The sequence below is a fragment of the Cherax quadricarinatus genome, chromosome 20, assembly GCF_038502225.1.
Source record: "Cherax quadricarinatus isolate ZL_2023a chromosome 20, ASM3850222v1, whole genome shotgun sequence".
NCBI lineage: Eukaryota > Metazoa > Arthropoda > Malacostraca > Decapoda > Parastacidae > Cherax > Cherax quadricarinatus.
The window spans coordinates 7,062,373-7,085,562 of NC_091311.1; the positions used below are offsets into that span (position 1 = coordinate 7,062,373).

The 23,190-nt window shown below is 41.1% G+C and overlaps 2 protein-coding genes across 2 annotated transcripts in view; one reads left to right on the forward strand and one right to left on the reverse strand.

Moving 5' to 3' along the window:
* LOC128703285 (uncharacterized) overlaps positions 1 to 8,696 on the forward strand; it is an 18,987-nt gene extending 10,291 nt beyond the window's left edge. Inside the window, exons 6-8 of the mRNA XM_070086871.1 lie at positions 6,215 to 6,279; positions 7,248 to 7,343; positions 8,084 to 8,696. Of these exons, the coding sequence (XP_069942972.1) occupies positions 6,215 to 6,279; positions 7,248 to 7,343; positions 8,084 to 8,134 (212 nt within the window). The 3' untranslated portion in view covers positions 8,135 to 8,696. The remainder of the gene's footprint in view (positions 1 to 6,214; positions 6,280 to 7,247; positions 7,344 to 8,083) is intronic.
* The window catches only part of LOC128699890 (low-density lipoprotein receptor-related protein 4), an 846,819-nt gene that overhangs the window by 139,165 nt on the left and 684,464 nt on the right, over positions 1 to 23,190 (reverse strand). The gene's annotated exons all lie outside the window — the stretch shown is intronic.

The window sequence follows — 23,190 nt, forward strand, 5'->3', positions numbered from 1 at the left end:
AACACCTAAACCAATCACTGTGGTTCATGTATAACACTTAAACCAATCACTGTGGTTCATGGATAACACCTGAACCAATCACAGTGGTTCATGTATAACACCTGAACCAGTCACAGTGGTTCATGTATAGCACCTGAACCAATCACTGTGGTTCATGTATAACACTTAAACCAATCACAATGGTTCATGTATAACACTTAAACCAATCACAATGGTTCATGTATAACACTTAAACCAATCACAGTGGTTCATGTATAACACTTAAACCAATCACAATGGTTCATGTATAACACTTAAACCAATCACAGTGGTTCATGTATAACACTTAAACCAATCACAGTGGTTCATGTATAACACTTAAACCAATCACAGTGGTTCATGTATAACACTTAAACCAATCACAGTGGTTCATGTACAACACTTAAACCAATCACAGTGGTTCATGTATAACACTTAAACCAATCACAGTGGATCATGTATAACACTTAAACCAATCACAGTGGATCATATATAACACTTAAACCAATCACAGTGGTTCATGTATAACACTTAAACCACTCACAGTGGTTCATGTATAATACTTAAACCAATCACAGTGGTTCATGTATAACACTTAAACCACTCACAGTGGTTCATGTATAATACTTAAACCAATCACAGTGGTTCATGTATAATACTTAAACCACTCACAGTGGTTCATGTATAACACTTAAACCAATCACAGTGGTTCATGTATAACACTTAAACCAATCACAGTGGTTCATGTATAACACTTAAACCAATCACAGTGGATCATGTATAACACTTAAACCAATCACAGTGGTTCATGTATAACACTTAAACCAATCACAGTGGTTCATGTATAACACTTAAACCACTCACAGTGGTTCATGTATAATACTTAAACCAATCACTGTGGTTCATGTATAACACCTGAACCAATCACTGTGGTTCATGTATAACACCTGAACCAATCACTGTGGTTCATGTATAACACCTGAACCAATCACTGTGGTTCATGTATAACACCTGAACCAATCACTGTGGTTTATGTATAACACCTGAACCAATCACAGTGGTTCATGTATAACACCTGAACCAATCACAGTGGTTCATGTATAACACCTGAACCAATCACAGTGGTTCATGTATAACACCTGAACCAATCACAGTGGTTCATGTATAACACCTGAACCAATCACCGTGGTTCATGTATAACACCTGAACCAATCACAGTGGTTCATGTATAACACCTGAACCAATCACAGTGGTTCATGTATAACACCTGAACCAATCACAGTGGTTCATGTATAACACCTGAACCAATCACAGTGGTTCATGTATAACACCTGAACCAATCACAGTGGTTCATGTATAACACCTGAACCAATCACTGTGGTTCATGTATAACACCTGAACCAATCACAGTGGTTCATGTATAACACCTGAACCAATCACTGTGGTTCATGTATAACACCTGAACCAATCACAGTGGTTCATGTATAACACCTGAACCAATCACAGTGGTTCATGTATAACACCTGAACCAATCACAGTGGTTCATGTATAATACTTAAACCAATCACAGTGGTTCATGTATAACACTTAAACCACTCACAGTGGTTCATGTATAATACTTAAACCAATCACAGTGGTTCATGTATAACACTTAAACCACTCACAGTGGTTCATGTATAATACGTAAACCAATCACTGTGGTTCATGTATAACACCTGAACCAATCACTGTGGTTCATGTATAACACCTGAACCAATCACTGTGGTTCATGTATAACACCTGAACCAATCACTGTGGTTCATGTATAACACCTGAACCAATCACTGTGGTTCATGTATAACACCTGAACCAATCACAGTGGTTCATGTATAACACCTGAACCAATCACAGTGGTTCATGTATAACACCCGAACCAATCACAGTGGTTCATGTATAACACCTGAACCAATCACAGTGGTTCATGTATAACACCTGAACCAATCACTGTGGTTCATGTATAACACCTGAACCAATCACAGTGGTTCATGTATAACACCTGAACCAATCACAGTGGTTCATGTATAACACCTGAACCAATCACAGTGGTTCATGTATAACACCTGAACCAATCACAGTGGTTCATGTATAACACCTGAACCAATCACAGTGGTTCATGTATAACACCTGAACCAATCACTGTGGTTCATGTATAACACCTGAACCAATCACAGTGGTTCATGTATAACACCTGAACCAATCACTGTGGTTCATGTATAACACCGGAACCAATCACAGTGGTTCATGTATAACACCTGAACCAATCACAGTGGTTCATGTATAACACCTGAACCAATCACAGTGGTTCATGTATAACACCTGAACCAATCACAGTGGTTCATGTATAACACCTGAACCAATCACAGTGGTTCATGTATAACACCAGAACCAATCACTGTGGTTCATGTATAACACCTGAACCAATCACTGTGGTTCATGTATAACACCTGAACCAATCACAGTGGTTCATGTATAACACCTGAACCAATCACTGTGGTTCATGTATAACACCTGAACCAATCACAGTGGTTCATGTATAACACCTGAACCAATCACTGTGGTTCATGTATAACACCTGAACCAATCACTGTGGTTCATGTATAACACCTGAACCAATCACTGTGGTTCATGTATAACACCTGAACCAATCACAGTGGTTCATGTATAACACCTGAACCAATCACAGTGGTTCATGTATAACACCTGAACCAATCACAGTGGTTCATGTATAACACCTGAACCAATCACTGTGGTTCATGTGTTAACACCTGAACCAATCACAGTGGTTCATGTATAACACCTGAACCAATCACTGTGGTTCATGTATAACACCTGAACCAATCACTGTGGTTCATGTATAACACCTGAACCAATCACTGTGGTTCATGTATAACACCTGAACAAATCACAGTGGTTCATGTATAACACCTGAACCAATCACAGTGGTTCATGTATAACACCTGAACCAATCACAGTGGTTCATGTATAACACCTGAACCAATCACTGTGGTTCATGTATAACACCTGAACCAATCACAGTGGTTCATGTATAACACCTGAACCAATCACAGTGGTTCATGTATAACACCTGAACCAATCACTGTGGTTCATGTATAACACCTGAACCAATCACAGTGGTTCATGTATAACACCTGAACCAATCACTGTGGTTCATGTATAACACCTGAACCAATCACTGTGGTTCATGTATAACACCTGAACCAATCACAGTGGTTCATGTATAACACCTGAACCAATCACAGTGGTTCATGTATAACACCTGAACCAATCACAGTTGTTCATGTATAACACCTGAACCAATCACAGTGGTTCATGTATAACACCTGAACCAATCACTGTGGTTCATGTATAACACCTGAACCAATCACAGTGGTTCATGTATAACACCTGAACCAATCACTGTGGTTCATGTATAACACCTGAACCAATCACAGTGGTTCATGTATAACACCTGAACCAATCACAGTGGTTCATGTATAACACCTGAACCAATCACTGTGGTTCATGTATAACACCTGAACCAATCACAGTGGTTCATGTATAACACCTGAACCAATCACAGTGGTTCATGTATAACACCTGAACCAATCACAGTGGTTCATGGATAACACCTGAACCAATCACAGTGGTTCATGTATAACACCTGAACCAATCACAGTGGTTCATGTATAACACCTGAACCAATCACAGTGGTTCATGGATAACACCTGAACCAATCACAGTGGTTCATGTATAACACCTGAACCAATCACAGTGGTTCATGTATAACACCTGAACCAATCACAGTGGTTCATGGATAACACCTGAACCAATCACAGTGGTTCATGTATAACACCTGAACCAATCACAGTGGTTCATGTATAACACCTGAACCAATCACTGTGGTTCATGTATAACACCTGAACCAATCACAGTGGTTCATGTATAACACCTGAACCAATCACAGTGGTTCATGTATAACACCTGAACCAATCACAGTGGTTCATGGATAACACCTGAACCAATCACAGTGGTTCATGTATAACACCTGAACCAATCACAGTGGTTCATGTATAACACCTGAACCAATCACAGTGGTTCATGTATAACACCTGAACCAATCACAGTGGTTCATGTATAACACCTGAACCAATCACAGTGGTTCATGGATAACACCTGAACCAATCACAGTGGTTCATGTATAACACCTGAACCAATCACAGTGGTTCATGTATAACACCTGAACCAATCACAGTGGTTCATGGATAACACCTGAACCAATCACAGTGGTTCATGTATAACACCTGAACCAATCACTGTGGTTCATGTATAACACCTGAACCAATCACAGTGGTTCATGTATAACACCTGAACCAATCACAGTGGTTCATGGATAACACCTGAACCAATCACAGTGGTTCATGTATAACACCTGAACCAATCACTGTGGTTCATGTATAACACCTGAACCAATCACAGTGGTTCATGTATAACACCTGAACCAATCACTGTGGTTCATGTATAACACCTGAACCAATCACAGTGGTTCATGTATAACACCTGAACCAATCACAGTGGTTCATGGATAACACCTGAACCAATCACAGTGGTTCATGTATAACACCTGAACCAATCACTGTGGTTCATGTATAACACCTGAACCAATCACAGTGGTTCATGTATAACACCTGAACCAATCACAGTGGTTCATGTATAACACCTGAACCAATCACTGTGGTTCATGTATAACACCTGAACCAATCACAGTGGTTCATGGATAACACCTGAACCAATCACAGTGGTTCATGTATAACACCTGAACCAATCACAGTGGTTCATGTATAACACCTGAACCAATCACTGTGGTTCATGTATAACACCTGAACCAATCACAGTGGTTCATGTATAACACCTGAACCAATCACAGTGGTTCATGGATAACACCTGAACCAATCACAGTGGTTCATGTATAACACCTGAACCAATCACTGTGGTTCATGTATAACACCTGAACCAATCACAGTGGTTCATGTATAACACCTGAACCAATCACTGTGGTTCATGTATAACACCTGAACCAATCACAGTGGTTCATGTATAACACCTGAACCAATCACAGTGGTTCATGGATAACACCTGAACCAATCACAGTGGTTCATGTATAACACCTGAACCAATCACTGTGGTTCATGTATAACACCTGAACCAATCACAGTGGTTCATGTATAACACCTGAACCAATCACAGTGGTTCATGTATAACACCTGAACCAATCACTGTGGTTCATGTATAACACCTGAACCAATCACAGTGGTTCATGGATAACACCTGAACCAATCACAGTGGTTCATGTATAACACCTGAACCAATCACAGTGGTTCATGTATAACACCTGAACCAATCACTGTGGTTCATGTATAACACCTGAACCAATCACAGTGGTTCATGTATAACACCTGAACCAATCACAGTGGTTCATGGATAACACCTGAACCAATCACAGTGGTTCATGTATAACACCTGAACCAATCACAGTGGTTCATGTATAACACCTGAACCAATCACAGTGGTTCATGGATAACACCTGAACCAATCACAGTGGTTCATGTATAACACCTGAACCAATCACTGTGGTTCATGTATAACACCTGAACCAATCACAGTGGTTCATGTATAACACCTGAACCAATCACAGTGGTTCATGTATAACACCTGAACCAATCACTGTGGTTCATGTATAACACCTGAACCAATCACAGTGGTTCATGGATAACACCTGAACCAATCACTGTGGTTCCTTTCAGCGTTTTTTTTTATCTTATTAACTTTCAAGTTCAATTTTACAACGAAGGTAAATAATGATTTCTTGACGCCATTATTAGTCGTTATATTACTTAAAACTAACATAGATAAATGGTTCATAGAACCGAGAAGTTGATAAATTAGACACATATGGAACATTTGGGTATCTTTAATGTTGAAACGTTTCGCCACACATTGGTTTCATCAGTCCAACACAAAGAAGAATAGTGAAGATCAGAGGGACAGACTACCCCAATCTCCTTCTGATCCTCCCTAGTCATCTTTGTTTTGGACTGATGAAGTCACAGTGTAGCGAATCACCTTCATAATAAAAATACTAATCTTAATGTGTTGGCAGGTTGTCCCCTACATCCCAGAGTTGACGAGGAGGCTCGCGACCTTATGAAGCAGTGTTTGGAACCGGTGAGTCACACTTATCTTATCTTATTGTATATTTTCTTTCCTTATCTTATATTCTCCTTCGTTGCCTTGTTCTATATCCTTTTCCCTTTTTTTCTGTTTCTTTCACCATTATGTAGTTCTTTGCTCTCCTCTCTGACGTTGCTCCTAGCGTACTTTACTATCATGGTCTACACTCTCCTTCCTTATCATGGTCTACACTCTCCTTCCTTATCATGGTCTACACTCTCCTTCCTTATCATGGTCTACACTCTCCTTCCTTATCATGGTCTACACTCTCCTTCCTTATCATGGTCTACACTCTCCTTCCTTATCATGGTCTACACTCTCCTTCCTTATCATGGTCTACACTTTCCTTCCTTATCATGGTCTACACTCTCCTCCCTTATCTTGGTCTACACTCTTCCCCCTTACCTTGTCTATGTCATTATTCCATTTTTACACGGTTGTGAGCTGTTGCTTTAGCCCAATTTCAAGCCGGGACCTATCTAAGCTATATTCTCCCCCCCCATCCCTCCCGGGGATGCCACCCATAACAGCCGATTAATACCCAAGCACCTACTTACTGCTGTGGGAACATGGACAACAGGTGTATGGATACCTGCCCGACGTTTCCCACTCGTGCCGGGAATCGAACCACGGGCCTTCAGCATATGAGCTGAGGGCGAGGTCAATTGAGCTCCTTTATTTATGATCATGTAAGCATCATGTTAATTCTACCTCAGCTCACTTCAAAGCTCATCCCTATCTAAGGTATACTTACCCCCTCCCCCAGAATACGACCCACACCAGTCGACTAACACTCAGGTAGTCACTGCTAGGAGAACAGGGGCAGCAGATGTAACGTTTCCACTCACACCGGGGATCGCACCACGGGCACTCGGTATGTGAGCGAGTGCGTTGTCAACCAAGCCACGGTTAACAGCTACCGTATTCCTCCTTAACTTGATGCTTCGGTTCCTGCTTTTCAGAGCTTTAGAGCAGACATTGACAACTTGAACGACACAGCAGTCAAGGAGGAAGTACTCAAGAACTTTGACTCCTGCTACAAAGACAACGAGATGCCGGTAAAGCCTGTGTAATACTGTATAATACGTGTATTACTGTGTAATACGTGTATTACTGTGTAATACGTGTATTACTGTGTAATACGTGTATTACTGTGTAATACGTGTATTACTGTGTAATACGTGTATTACTGTGTAATACGTGTATTACTGTGTAATACGTGTATTACTGTGTAATACGTGTATTACTGTGTAATACATGTATTACTGTGTAATACGTGTTTTACTGTGTAATACGTGTATTACTGTGTAATACGTGTATTACTGTGTAATACGTGTATTACTGTGTAATACGTGTATTACTGTGTAATACGTGTATTACTGTGCAATACATGTATCGAAGAATTAGATACATGTACACCATCTGGGTATCTTTATTTGTAGACGTTTCGCCATCCAGTGGCTTTATCAAAACAAAAATAAGGGCATAATGTGAAAACTCTAGAATTATATACAAAATATGAGGTAATTAGTACTTAAGCCTTGAAGTTGTGAATATCACATTACTGATAAAGCCACTGGAGGGCGAAACGTCTACAATAAAGATACCCAGACGTCGCTCATGTGTTAAATTCTTTATCTTGTCGGTATTGCATACCATACATGTACAATACATGTATTACTGCATAATAGTGTAATAAGCATTAAAATTACTGAGTAATACACATTGAAATAAATGCTAACTATACAATAATTCAAAAGTTATAGACTCTTAACATACATTGTTTCCCCTTGACCAGGAAATCACGAAATGCCTCGTGAAGAAATGCATTAACGTGGTCAGTGTGTGAAGCGCAGTGAGAGTAGTGTCTTAGTGTCCCACTGCGCCTGTGACACATACACTGGCAGTGCCAGTCACTGGGAGAGGACCAGAGACAACTAGTTGACGAGGTAACAACAGGTGCCACTCTAACAGTCACCGTAATCATCCATCTCTCCAGCAGCCACTTCAACCATCTCTCCAGCAGCAACTTCAACCATCTCTCCAGCAGCCACTTCAACCATCTCTCCAGCAGCCACTTCAACCATCTCTCCAGCAGCCACTTCAACCATCTCTCCAGCAGCAACTTCAACCATCTCTCCAGCAGCCACTTCAACCATCTCTCCAGCAGCAACTTCAACCATCTCTCCAGCAGCCACTTCAACCATCTCTCCAGCAGCAACTTCAACCATCTCTCCAGCAGCCACTTCAACCATCCCTCACCACTAGCCAGCGATACGTTTTCTTTCACTAATCGCACAGCTGCGCCTGTACTTCAGCTTTCACTGATGTAAACTAGTTTTGCACCGACTTTCGTTTGATAACCTCACTAATGGTCGGCAAGGTATTAAAAGTTTTGTATTATTATACCTTACATTATATTTTTATTTTTAACCCTTGAACCTTACAAATTAAAAAAAAATGAAAATCTTCGAAACATGTCAAGATTAGTTTTTTTATACACTCTGAGACGTCAGTATCCGATACTGACTCAAGATCATTTTAAGAAAGATAGATATACTATACAACTTCACAGGTTATTACATATTTATTATTATGGGGGAGTGCGAAACCTGTAGGGATTATATAGCATCTGTCGGGGAGGAGGTGGAAGACATTCAGGCTCACTTCAAGGAACTGGAGCGCAGATCCAATTCCCTGTATCAAGAGCCCCTAACCAGTATCAAGGAACGTCCCTTGAGGGACGCTGTTACATAACACTGAGTCACTGACCAGAAAGGATTAACAAGAAATTAGCATAAATAAAGTATTTGCAGAACGAAAATAAACATTTAATCAGGGTGAGATAACAAATGAGTATGGGTAAGTGTGTTCAGCGGGGTCCCCCAAGGCTCAGTCCTTGGCCTCACTATTCCTGGTATAACAAAATGACTTATTAGGAGGGACAGACGAAAATAAGAAAAGTACAATGATGCTGGTGAACGGGTCTTGATACGAGGACTTTGAGCTGCCCTTCCCTCTTTGACTCAAGCTTAATTAAGGCTTAGATTATGAATGGTCCTGTGTTTTGATTAATATTATTGGTTGTGGTTGTTACTGCGGACTTTATACATAATCTGCTGCGACGATCACTTTGGTGCCCCGTAGCCTGGTAGCAAAAGCTCTCGCTTCACACGGTGAGGGTCCGGGTTCAATTCCCGGAGAAAGGGGTGGAAACATCGGACGTGTTTCCTTACACCGGTTGTCTATGTTCACCCGTCAGTGAAATGGGTACCTGGGTGTTAGTGGACTGGTGTGGGTCGCATCCTGGGGACAAAAGTGACCTAATTTTCCCGAAATGCTCAGCATAACAAGGGGCTTTCTGTGTAGTAGTATGTCATTGATGTCAGCTATGGTCTGTATACCTTGTACATGTACTTGTCGTAAATAAAGATAACATCATTATTTAAATCGTGGTTCTTGTGTCTGTTTATAGTGTCTACATTTATATGTCATTGGTTTGGAATGCATTAATACGTTCTTTGGCTCTGGCATCTAGGTATCTGGAGGCTTCACCGACAAGGTATGACACAGACTCCGACAGTAGTATTGTAGATTCATCTACAATCCTGTCAGACACTGCAACTTCTTGGGACCTTAATACTTAGAAATTCTTCGCTTGCCTAACCCTTGGGCACTACCTACTTCCACATTGGACAAATGTGACACCACCTACGACTGCTGCACCTCTCCTGCCATACGGTTTATAAGCTACTTCTCCGCACATATGCTATATTCTATTCAAGATTGATGGACTGATCACATCGACTCAAGGTTGAGGGACTGATTACCTAATTCTTCTCCTGTTCTTCACGATTCTCCTTTGTATGGACTGATGAAGCCACTGTGTGGCGAAACGTTGGCTCAATAAAGATACCCAAGAGTTGCACATGTGTCTAGTTTATCATCTCTTCAGTGAACTGATAAAGCTGATGGACGAAACGTCTTCAGAAAATAAGATAACCAAGTGTTGCACAAGTTTCTTATTTATTTTCTCTTATTACTTACTCAGTTACTTTCTTACTTTTCCTTACTTTTCATTGCATAATTTTTATTTACTTTCCTCTACTTAATTTTCACTATTTCACATACTTTTCCCCTTCTACTTTCACTTACCTTTTCAAGGCTGGAGAAAGAAGCGAGGAATTTCAATGTATATAAGGACCTCAATGGAAATTTCAAGGACCCCAATAGAAATTTCAAGGATCCTAATGGAAATTTCAAGAACACTAATGGAAATTTCAAGGACACCAATGGAAATTTCAAGGGCACTAATGGAAATTTCAAGGACCCCAATGGAAATTTCAAGGACACTAATGGAAATTTCAAGGACCCCAATGGAAATTTCAAAGACCCTAATAGAAATTTCAAGGACCCCCAATGGAAATTTCAAGGACCCTAATGGAAATTTTAAGGACCCAATGAAAATTTCAAGGACCTTAATGGAAATTTCAAGGACCCCAATGGAAATTTCAAGGACACTAATGGAAATTTCAAGGACCCAATGGAAATTTCAAGGACTCTAATGGAAATTTCAAGGACCCCAATGAAAATTTCACGGACCCTAATGGAAATTTCAAGGACCCCAATGGAAATTTCAAGGACACTAATGGAAATTTCAAGGACCCAAATGGAAATTTCAAGGACACTAATTAAAATTTCAAGGACACTAATGGAAATTTCAAGGACCCCAATGGAAATTTCAAGGACCCTAATGGAAATTTCAAGGACCCCAATGGAAATTTCAAGGACACTAATGGAAATTTCAAGGATCCCAATGGAAATTTCAAGAACACTAATAGAAATTTCAAGGAACCCAATAGAATTTTCAAGGACACTAATGAAAATTTCAAGGACACTAATGGAAATTTCAAGGACCCCAATGGAAATTTCAATGACCCTAATGGAAATTTCAAGGATCCCAATGGAAATTTCAAGGACACAAATGGAAATTTCAAGGACCCATAATGGAAATTTCAAGGACCCTAATGGAAATTTCAAGGATCTCAATGAAAATTTTAAGGGCCCCAATGGAAATTACAAGGACCCCAATGGAAAAAAAGTCACTTTGACTTTTTTGGGGTTATTCTAGGTAATTTAATTATACATTACTAGTTAAGTAAGTTTATGTAGATACAGGTACACATAAATACAGTTACACATATTATTTTGCATAGTAACATTTGCAAAATTCGCGAACAAGCGACACAAGACGCAAAACAACTATGGGGGCAAGTTGAAAGATAGTTGATAAATTAGACACATGTACAACTCTTGGGTATCTTTATTGAGGAAACGTTTCGCCACACAGTGGCTTCATCAGTCCATACAAAGGAGAATCTTGAAGAACAGGAGGAGAATGAGGTAATCAGTCCCTCAACCTTGTGTGGCGAAACGTTTCCTCAATAAAGATACCCAAGAGTTGCACATGTGTCTAATTTATCAACATGTCGGTTCTCCGAACCATTCATCTTGAAAGATAGTTCTAGACCTTTCATGTTGCAACCAACACATCAGGAGTTTGCAATGTTGCACGAATGAGTAGGAAGTCCGGATAGAAGCACTCACGGGGACAAGTCTAGCATTTTTGCATTTCTACTGTATTCCAAGCTCTTGACGATGTGTTGATTGCAACACAAAAGCCTAGAGCTATCGTAGCATTCAACACCCCCCCCCCCCCTTGTGGTTATTTTCATAGTAACATATGCAAATTACCTAGGATAACCCTCCAAAAAAAGTCTCGCAAAGGGATGTGTGAACATTTACCCAAAAAGACTTATTAGTTAGATTTGAGAAAAACCTGCCTTGTATGGGCCAGTAGGCCTGATATCGCAATGTTTCTCGATTCTTATCTATAAATGCTCTCAACTCATTAATAATATTAATGTACATAACTGAAGTTACCTTGTCCTTATTATATCTCCTTTTATTGTAACTACTTTTCACATAGTTAATTTACTTACTTGTTTTAACTTTAAGATTTAAACAACAACTATTACAAGGACCCTAATGGAAATAAATCACTTTGACTTTGACTGCGTAATCTACACATGTGTTGCTATATATAATAATTTATGTAACTGTATTTATGCGTACCTGTACCTGAATAAAAACTTACTTACTAAAGAGGATATTAATATAGCTTATGATCCTATAAACAATTACAACGTTAGTTAGTTTAATATGTTTATTATGCACCCCATACCCATCCTGTGGGCGGTAGTCAAAAGATTACAGAGGTACATAATGGGTCCAGGGACTGGGCCTCAAAGTTTTGATAGCTGAGCAAGTTACAGAGGCAATGAATTCACAATTTACAAAGGTAATGAACTCACAATTTACAAAGGTAATGAACTCCAGGTAGGTCTAGTCACAATCATTACAAGTTACAAAGAACGTAAACAAGTTTTCTTAAGTCGTGAGAATAAGAAAGAAAACGATAAGGGTGGACTGTTCAATTTGAACGCCTCGTTTTCTTTATTTACTACCAGTACATGGTATAAACCTTGGTAATAAATACCGACAAGTTGGTTTAGAAAGACACGTGAGCAAACACTATGACATATTTATTAGAAAACGTTTCGGTCCTGGGACCTTGATCACTTCTAACATACAGAGGTAGAAAGACATTATATGTCATAGTGTTTGCTCACGTGTCTTTCTAAACCAACTACCAGTACATGTACAAGGTATACAGACCATAGCTAAGTAAGTAAGTAAGTAAGTAAGTTTATTCAGGTATACACAAATACAGTTACATAGAATTATCATACATAGCAGCATATGTGTAGAGAATCTAGGATAACCCAAAAAAGTCAGACAGAGTGACTTATTTCCATTGGGGTCCTTTTACCTTATTATTATAATATAAAGGTTATAATATTTTCTTATTATTCTACAATGAAGATAACATCTTATTATCATACTAAAAAGACTATCTGCTACATCAAGGTCATTAAGACTATCTACAATACGAGGGTCATTACAAGGAATAAGGTAAAATTTACACGTATGTTAGCTAAAAAATAGAAAATCATTCCCCTCCCTTTCTGTAGCTACATTCATCAGACACCTTTTGGCACTCTTCTTGAACTGGTTCACGCTATGACTGGCTTTGACATGTGCGGGTAGTCTGTTCCATTCCTTTATTGCTGTACAATAAAAGGTGTTTGAAGCCTGGCCACTGACTGTGGGTACTACAAAGTTGTGCTCTCTCCCCCTAGTACTATGATTGCTTTGGTTCCCAACCTTGACAAAATTGACAGCAAGATATTCTGGACATTGTTTGTGAGCAATTTTATAAACATGATTTAGCTTCAGTTGTTTTACTCTGTCTTCAACATTCAGCATATCCAACTGCTGTAATTCATCCTGGCCTACATGTTCTCTTGGTCCCAGTCCCAGGATGAATCTTACGATTTTGTTCTGGGTGATTTGCAGTCTATCTTTCAGTTTTTTTGTCAAGGCAGAGTACCAAGAAGAGCAAGCGTAATCCATATGGCATTGTATAAGGGCTAGACATAGGGTCCTGCGAGCCTCAGTAGGTAGACACTGTGCTTGTCTATACAGGAACTTCAGTTTGGCATTCGCTTTCTTTACTACACTGTTCCCTATCAATTCTCCTGACATGCATGGGTCAAAGGGGATTCCCAAATATTTTACTGATGAAACCAAAGTGATGGGCTCCCCATTACATTGAACATTAAAATTATTTACCCTTCTCAGTTTATGTTTCGTGCCAAAGAGAATGGCTTCAGTTTTCCCTAGGTGTAATGATAGTTTGTTGTCTACTAACCATTTGCTGCAGGACTCCAGTTCCAGTGTTAAAACATTAGCAATATCTTGCGGGTCTTTACCTGACACTAACAGAGCACTGTCATCTGCATACAGTAGGAGTTTGCACTTGACACTGATAGGCATATCATTGACATAACATAAGAATAATAAGGGACCCAGAATACTACCTTGGGGAACTCCACATGTTATCGGCAGGGGTTCTGATTCTGTTTTGTTGATTTTGACTATTTGTCTCCTGTTGCTAAGGTAGGACTTAAACCAGTCTACAGAACCTATACCAATAGCTTGAAGTTTATTACATAATATATTGTGGTTGACAGTATCGAAGGCCTTTTGCAGGTCTAAGGTTACCATGCCTATGAGGTTCCCCTTTGACATTTCAGTTCTCAGGTAATCCATCAGATTAATAAGGGAGGTGTCGGTTGAGTAGGATCTTCTAAAGCCCGATTGATAGCTATGGAGAATGTTGTTGTCATTAAGGTACTTAACTACTTGAGAATACACCGCCCTCTCTAGAATTTTAGATATTATACTGAGTATACTAACAGGCCTATAGTTGCTTACATCAGACCTACTATTTTTCTTGAAGATAGGAGTGACTCTGGCCTCCTTGAACCCCTCCGGTACTGTATTAGTGGTGATTGATAGATTTATTATGTGAGCAATAGGGATTGACAGTTCAGAAGCACCATCTTTTAGGAACTTAGACGGGATGTTATCAGGGCCTGTGCTCTTAGTTGGGTTTAACCTGCTTAGTTCTTTTTGAATAAAGTCATGAGATACACTTACTAGTTGACAACTGTTTGGGGTTACCCCTTTATTGGTATAGTATGTTTGAAACTTATCAGAGTCTGTGTTAAAGGTATTTGATGCAGCTGGTAGTTTACTTACTAGTGTTGATGCAACAGATGTGTAGTAGGAATTAAAGCTATTTGCCACCTTAGATGTTTCGTGGCATACCTCATTATCGATAGTGAGTACTATGTTAGACCTATCTACTGGCTTATGGCTATACCCCAACTGTTTTAGTTGTTGCCAGAGCTTTCTGGGGTTATGCTTATACTCTTCAATTTTTGAGCAGTAGTGCTTTGCCTTTGCTCCTTTTATAAGTCTCTGTACTCTGTTCCTCACCCTTTGGAATTCATTTAGTGCTGCAATATCCTGTCTGTTTGGTTTAAATCTTTTTAGCAGCTGGTCTCTGAATTTCATATTATCTAATATCTCCGTATTCATCCAGGATTCAGTTCTTCGTTTAATCCTAACCTCTTTAACTGGTGCAATATTATCAAGGATGGTAGTGAACATTGTTTCGAATTTTTCCCAGGCATCGTTTACGTCCGTGCAACTTGTTATCTCTGTCCAGTCACAATTGTGTAGCCTATTTACCAGTGTTTCTTTACTGTAGTTTCTAGTTGACCTCATTTTTATTGTCCTGTGTAGGCCTATCCTATCCCTAGTTATTTTCCTGGTGCAGTAAATGATGAAATGATCACTAAGACCTGTGGTAATGACGCCTGACTGACTAATGTTCTCAGAGCGGTTACAAAGTATGTGGTCAATTAGGGTGGCTGAGAACTGTGTGATCCGGGTTGGAGTATTAATTAGTTGAGTGTAACTATTTAATCCTAGAATTTGCTTATACCTTTTGCATAGCCCGTTATTTTGCTGCTGAAAACAGATATTAAAGTCGCCCAGTATTATTGTCTCGCAATTGTTTTCAACTCCGGACAAGACTCTGGAAAAGTCTTCTAAGAACTGGTCCTGGGTAGGAGGGCGGTAACTAGTTCCTACTAAGATGGGTTTGGTCTTAGGAAGCAGCACTTCAAACCATAGAATCTCCAGTTTATTGTTATTTAAATCAGGTCTTGGGTTGTAAGCTAAGTCATTTCTAATGTAGGCACATACTCCACCACCCTTTCTGTTCCTATCTAAGCGTTTTATATTGTAACCATCTATTTTGACCTCGTCGTCAGTCACCGTATCATCCAACCAAGATTCAGAGATGGTTATAACTGCCGCCCTAATTTTGTTAGCTAGAATCCTAATCTCTGCCAATTTAGGAAGAAGTGATCTTGCATTGACATGAATAAAGTGAAGGCCTGTTTTCATAAAACAATCATAATCATCAATATATGGCAATGGGTCATTTGTATTAAAATTAGGTAAATCAATGTCATCACTGCTAAAGGGTAACTGTGCCAAAGTGCATTTGTTACACACAAAATGAATTCTGGCACCGTTGCTATAATTGTACATACATCCATCATGCACCCACCCCTTACACATTTTACATAAGGTGCCATTTCTGTTTTTCATGCGTACTTTAGTACAGTGTATGCACCTGTTTGGTAGTGTTTGAGATAATAATGGCTGTATTGTCTCACATTGACCTATGTATGCATTACATATGGAGTTAAGGTTATCATTCCTAGCTACTAGACCGTCATTATTGCCGTCATTTATCTGTCTGTTTTGCCTCTGCACAATAGTTTGAGGTCCTGGATTAATTTGGATATCACCACTTAAGAGCGCTACAATAAGAGCTGTGTGCCACTGTTTTTGTTTAGGTATGCGGTGTTGCCATACCTTGCGGCGATAGTGACATTTACTTTTCTGGTAGGATGGCAACTGTTGGGCTTTTACTGTCCAGGGCGCTGTTACTCCATTCATCTTTTCCAGCCCCCATGACTGATTACTTTCTTCATGGAATTGAAGAAGAAATATAAATATAATTATGGCAGCCTGTACCCCCCTAATGCCTGCCATTTTCACTCTTCGCTCTTTTACTCATATACAATAATATTTATTTCTCTTTTCCTTTCCCTAGTACACTTAGTATCTGCTTTAGCAATCACCACTGAATTACTAGTAAAATTTCCTCTTCAAAACCCTCTTCACTGCTCACTTTTCCCTGGTTTTATCCTTCCAAATCCCCCTCAGTTCCATTTATCGGGGGTTGTGTGGTGTTGTTGTCTCCTGACCTGTTTTGCTGACTCAGCCATTTTTAAAACACTGAGGGGAGTAACGCCACCTACAACCTGACTTTCCTTGAGCTTATAGATATATTTGGCGTTTTCTGCTATGATTCTCTCACTGTACACTGGTCAGCTGAATATAGGTCAGCTACTATAACATTAACCTTGACTGTTTAACTATTCACTTCTTTCTCACGACTGGCACTGAGGGATATCCGACCTATAACCTTGGAGTTTTGTACTGTTGATTTGACGATGTCTCCTGTGTTTCCCTCTCGTTAGCACTGGTACAGGTGATATGATGGTGGTACAGGTATGATGCTACTGTCAACAGATGAACGTCAGTAAAGATGAGAATTTCACTTCGCTAGTTGTACGTCTGGCAGTAGCGGCTGTTTGGATGCCGGTCAGCCATGTTTAAATGCTCAATTCTTTCCCTCGTTTGGCACTGAAGAAAAAAGTCCTACAGACCTGTCATTTCCTTGGAGATTTAGTTGATCAGGTTTTCTGCCATGTTGTCTTCCCGTTAAACACTGGTGCAGTTGATATGGAGGTCAGTTATTTCATTGTAGTGGAAAACGTCTCATGTCTGGTTCACGTCTGGCAGCAGGTCTGGTACTTGAATGCCGGTCCCTCTTTTGTCATATTTAGTCCATTTCGTTGTCGTCACCGTCAGTTTTTATGTCACTATAGGTTCCTTGCATGTTGTTGCAGCAGTACTTGCCTACTTGGCCATCACTGGAGTTCGGATAGGCCCAGGGGACGGCAAGATGTAGGAGCAGCCTTGTTGCTGCTTGCTGCGGCTGCGGCCGCAGCCGTGAGCTGACATCAATGACATACTACTATATAGAAAGCCACTTGTTATAAAAACATAAGAAAGAAGGAACACTGCAGCAGGCCTACTGGACCATGCGAGACAGGTCCAAGTCTCCTACCGGCTTAAGCCAGTCCCCAACCTAGTCAGGGCAGGTCACATTCACTTAAGGAAGGAACACGACAACTGACCTAGTAGCACAAGCTAATCAGGTTCAACTCACACCCACACACATCCACTCATGTATTTATCTAACCTATTTTTAAAACTACACAACGTTTTAGCCTCAATAACTGTACTCGGGAGTTTGTTCCACTCATCCACAACTCTATTACCAAACCAGTGCTTTCCTATATCCTTCCTGAATCTGAATTTTTCCAACTTAAAACCATTGCTACGAGTCCTGTCTAGGCGAGATATTTTCAGCACGTTATTTACATCCCCTTTATTTATTCCTGTTTTCCATTTATACACCTCAATCATATCTCCCCTAATTCTACGCCTTTCTAGAGAGTGCAGATTCAGGGACCTCAGTCTATCCTCATAGGGAAGATTTCTGATACATGGGATCAACTTTGTCATCCTCCTTTGTATGTTTTCCAGAGTATTTATATCCATTCTGTAATACGGTGACCAAAACTGTGCAGCATAATCTAAATGAGGCCTAACCAAGGATATAAAGAGTTGAAGAACAACCTGAGGACTCCTATTATTTATGCTTCTTGATATGAAACCAAGGATTCTGTTAGCTTTATTGCGAATACTTATGCACTGTTGTCTTGGTTTCAGATTACTGCTAACCAGAACTCCTAAATCTTTTTCGCAATCCGTAATATTAAGATCGACATTATTTAGTTTATATGTGGCATGGTTATTTTCCTGTCCAACATTTAGAACTTTGCATTTGTTTGTATTAAACTTCATCTGCCACTTCTCCGACCACTGCATCAGTCTATTCAAATCTTCTTGGAGTGCTCTAATGTCCTCGTCAGAATGAATTCGACGGCCTATTTTGGTTCATCGGCAAACTTGCTTATGTCGCTCTTTATACCCTCATCAATGTCGTTTTTGTAGATTGTGAACAACAGGGGGCCCAACACTGACCCCTGTGGAACACCGCTCGTGACGCTTCCCCACTCTGATTTCTCCCCATTTATGCAAACTCTCTGCTGCCTATTTGTCAACCATGCCTCTATCCAGGAAAAAATTTCTCCTCCTATTTTATGTGCCTTAATTTTCCTCAATAGTCTCTGATGTGGGACCCTGTCAAAAGCCTTACTGAAGTCCATATACACAATATCATATTCATTACCATGATCTATCTCCTCAAATACCTTAGTGAAAAAGGTTAATAAATTCGCAAGGCAGGAACGCCCCTTTGTAAAACCATGCTGAGATTCGTTGATTAATTTGTGCTTTTCAAGGTGGCTACGAACTGCCTCGGCAATTATTGATTCCATAAATTTTCCCACTGTGGAGGTTAGGCTTATTGGTCGCTAGTTCGAAGCTAAGGACCTGTCACCTGCTTTGAAAATAGGTATCACATTTGCCATTTTCCACTTATCTGGTACTATGCCAGTCTGTAGTGATATGTTGAAAAGATTAGCCAAAGGTTTGCTAAGCTCCTCTTTACATTCCTTTAGAACCCTTGCAAACAGTTCATCAGGGCCTGGGGATTTGTTAGGTTTTAATTTATCAATTTGCCTAAGAACCATGTCACTTGTGACCCTAATCGTGCATAGTTTATTATCATCCTGTTCTATGACAGGATGGATAATGAGAACCTTCAAAACTAGGGAGGCCAAGCCCATGATGACACTCTTCAGGTCACTTGTTCTATCTAGGCTGGAATATTGCTGCACACTAACAGCACCTTTCAAGGCAGGTGAAATTGCCGACCTAGAAAATGTACAGAGAACTTTCACGGCGCGCATAACGGAGATAAAACACCTCAATTATTGGGAGCGCTTGAGGTTCCTAAACCTGTATTCCCTGGAACGCAGGAGGGAGAGATACATGATTATATACACCTGGAAAATCCTAGAGGGACTAGTACCGAACTTGCACACGAAAATCACCCACTACGAAAGCAAAAGACTTGGCAGACGATGCACCATCCCCCCAATGAAAAGCAGGGGTGTCACTAGCACGTTAAGAGACCATACAATAAGTGTCAGGGGCCCGAGACTGTTCAACTGCCTCCCAGCACACATAAGGGGGATTACCAACAGACCCCTGGCAGTCTTCAAGCTGGCACTGGACAAGCACCTAAAGTCAGTTCCGGATCAGCCGGGCTGTGGCTCGTATGTTGGTTTGCATGCAGCCAGCAGCAACAGCCTGGTTGATCAGGCTCTGATCCACCAGGAGGCCTGGTCTCAGACCGGGCCGCGGGGGCGTTGACCCCCGGAACTCTCTCCAGGTAAACTCCAGGTAATTTCGGGCAAATCAGGTCAGATTTGTCCCAGGATGCGACCCACACCAGACGACTAACGCCCAGGTACCCATATTAAACTGACGGGTGAACAGGGACAGGGACAGCAGGTGTCTTATGGAAACACGTCCCTAATGTTTTCCAGTCGTACCGGAGAAGATTTGAAACCCGGACATAAGTGTATGAGCTGAGTGCACTAGCTATCTAGCTACGGGACACTCCGTCGTTCTGGTAAGAAATGGACAATTTATTAGGATTAGTAACCCAGGATGAACACAACGTATGAGAGTCAGTGGAACACACACACACACACACACACACACACCCACACACACACACACACACACACACACACACACACACACACACACACACACACACACACACACACACACACACCTGTGATGAGCGGGGTCCCACAGGGGTCGGTCCTAGGACCAGTGCTATTTTTGGTATATGTGAACGACATGATGGAAGGGTTAGACTCAGAAGTGTCCCTGTTCGCAGTTGGTGTGAAGTTAATGAGGAGAATTAAATCAGATGAGGATCAGGCAGGACTTCAAAGAGACCTGGACAGACTGGACACCTGGTCCAGCAACTGGCTTCTCTATTTTAACCCCGCCAAATGCAAAGTCATGAAGATCGGAGAAGGGCAAGAAGACCGCAGACGGAGTATAAGCTAGGTGGCCAAAGATTGAAAACCTCGCTCACAGAGAAAGATCTTGGGGTGAATATAACGCCGAGCATGTTTCCGGAAGCACACATCAACCAGATAACTGCTGCAGCATATGAGCGCCTGGCAAACCTGAGAACAGCGTTCCGATACCTTAGTAAGGAAGCGTTCAAGACACTGTACACCGTGTACATCAGGCCCATACTGGAGTATGCAGTACTTGTTTGCAACCCACACTTGATCAAGCACGTCAAGAAATTAGAGAAAGTGCAAAGGTTTGCGACAAGATTAGTTCCAGAGCTAAGGGGAATGTCCTATGAAGAAAGGTTAAAGGAAATCGGACTGACGACACTGGAGGACAGGAGGGTTAAGGGAGACATGATAACGACATCCAAAATACTGCGTGGAATAGACAAGGTGGACAGAGACAGGATGTTCCAAAGAGGGGACACAGAAACAAGGGGTCACAATTGGAAGCTGAAGACCCAGATGAGTCAAAGGGATGTTAGGAAGTATTTTTTCAGTCATAGAGTAGTCAGGAAGTGGAATAGCCTAGCAAGTGAGGTAGTGGAGGCAGAAACCATACATAGCTTTAAGATGAGGCCTGATAAAGCTCATGTAGCAGGGAGAGAGAGGACCTAGTAGCACTCGGTGAAAAGGCGGGGCCAGGAGCTGAGTATCGACCCCTGCAACCGCAATTAGGTGAGTACAATTAGGTGAGTACACACACACACACACACACAGCTAACAGCCCCCACCCCATTCTATACTGTAGAATCCCGCAGTACACTGCCAGGTCCCCCACCCTCACAGACCCCCCAAAACAGTGTTGGAGAGGAAACTGAAGGTATGGTACACCAACACTGATGGAATAACAAATAAGTGGGAGGAGTGGCACAAAAGAGCCAAAGAGGCATCACCGGACATCTTAGCCCTTACAGAAACCAAGCTCACAGGGATGATAACAGATCCTATCTTTCCAACGGGATATCAGATCCTGAGAAAAGACAAAGGGAACATAGGGGTTGGAGGAGTGACACTGCTGGTCAAAAACCAATGGGATTTTGATGAGCTGGAGAGAGGAGACAGAGGAGAAGCAAGAGATTACATAGTACTAACACTTCAGTCTGGAGGTCCCAAGGTGGTAATAGCTGTGATGCATAACCCACCACAGAACAGCAGGAGGCCAAGGCAAGAGTATGATGAGAGTAACAGAGTGATGTTTGACACACTAGCTGAAGTGGCCAGAAGTGATCATGCAACCAGGGCAAAGCTACTGATCCTGGGTGACTTCAACCACAAAGAAATCGATTGGGCCAGCAACACACCCGACTTACACCTATCCATCAACACTCCCGATTCACAGCTAGCCATCAACACTCCCGACTCACACCTAGCCAGCAACAAACCCGACTTACACCTAGCCTGTGGAGAAATTTTCTCCAGGAGGGGGGTATCAGCCCCCTTCAGCCCCTTTCAGCCCCTTTCAGCCCTGAGGGGCCCAGCCCTCTCAGAAGGGACAAGCATCTTGTTTACTGCTACAGCGAGTAATTGATAGCAGATGCAGTATGAGTATGGGACGTGGTCGCTTCGACCTACGCTCCTTGCAGTGTTGCAAAGTGTAGTTTAATAAGAGACAGTACATCTCTTACTTTAGCAGGACAATTAAGGAAAATCCTGCTCCCTCTTTATTACATTGTTGTCTATGCTTAAGACAGCAAGAATCAAACATTCTGCTTTACTTCATCGAGGAAGTGGCAAGGAAGCAAAAGTACTAGGTCAGCTTTTTCTTTGTGCTAGGGGAGTAACGGCGTGGGGCGCTGTGGCGTCTTGAGATTACTTTTGACTCTACTGAGAGTGACACTGACGCCAGGATAACCAACAAAGAACGATCTGTGCGTTAGTGTGAACAAAGTGTCTCATAAAACACAATAAACACTTAAGAGAAGTGTGATCAGCTTCTTCAGTGATAACATTGTGAACAATAAAGACAAATCTTGTGGAACATAGTGTACCAGTGTGCGTGTTCCTAGACTATGGAAGACGTGGACATCCAAGGACACTTCAGCTTCTATCAAGTCACCGGTACCTGTCGAAGGTGTGAAGAACACCATAGCTCACGCTACAAGAGCAAGGTAGGTTACGAATTTCTTGTAGTATGGGGGACTGCGCAGTT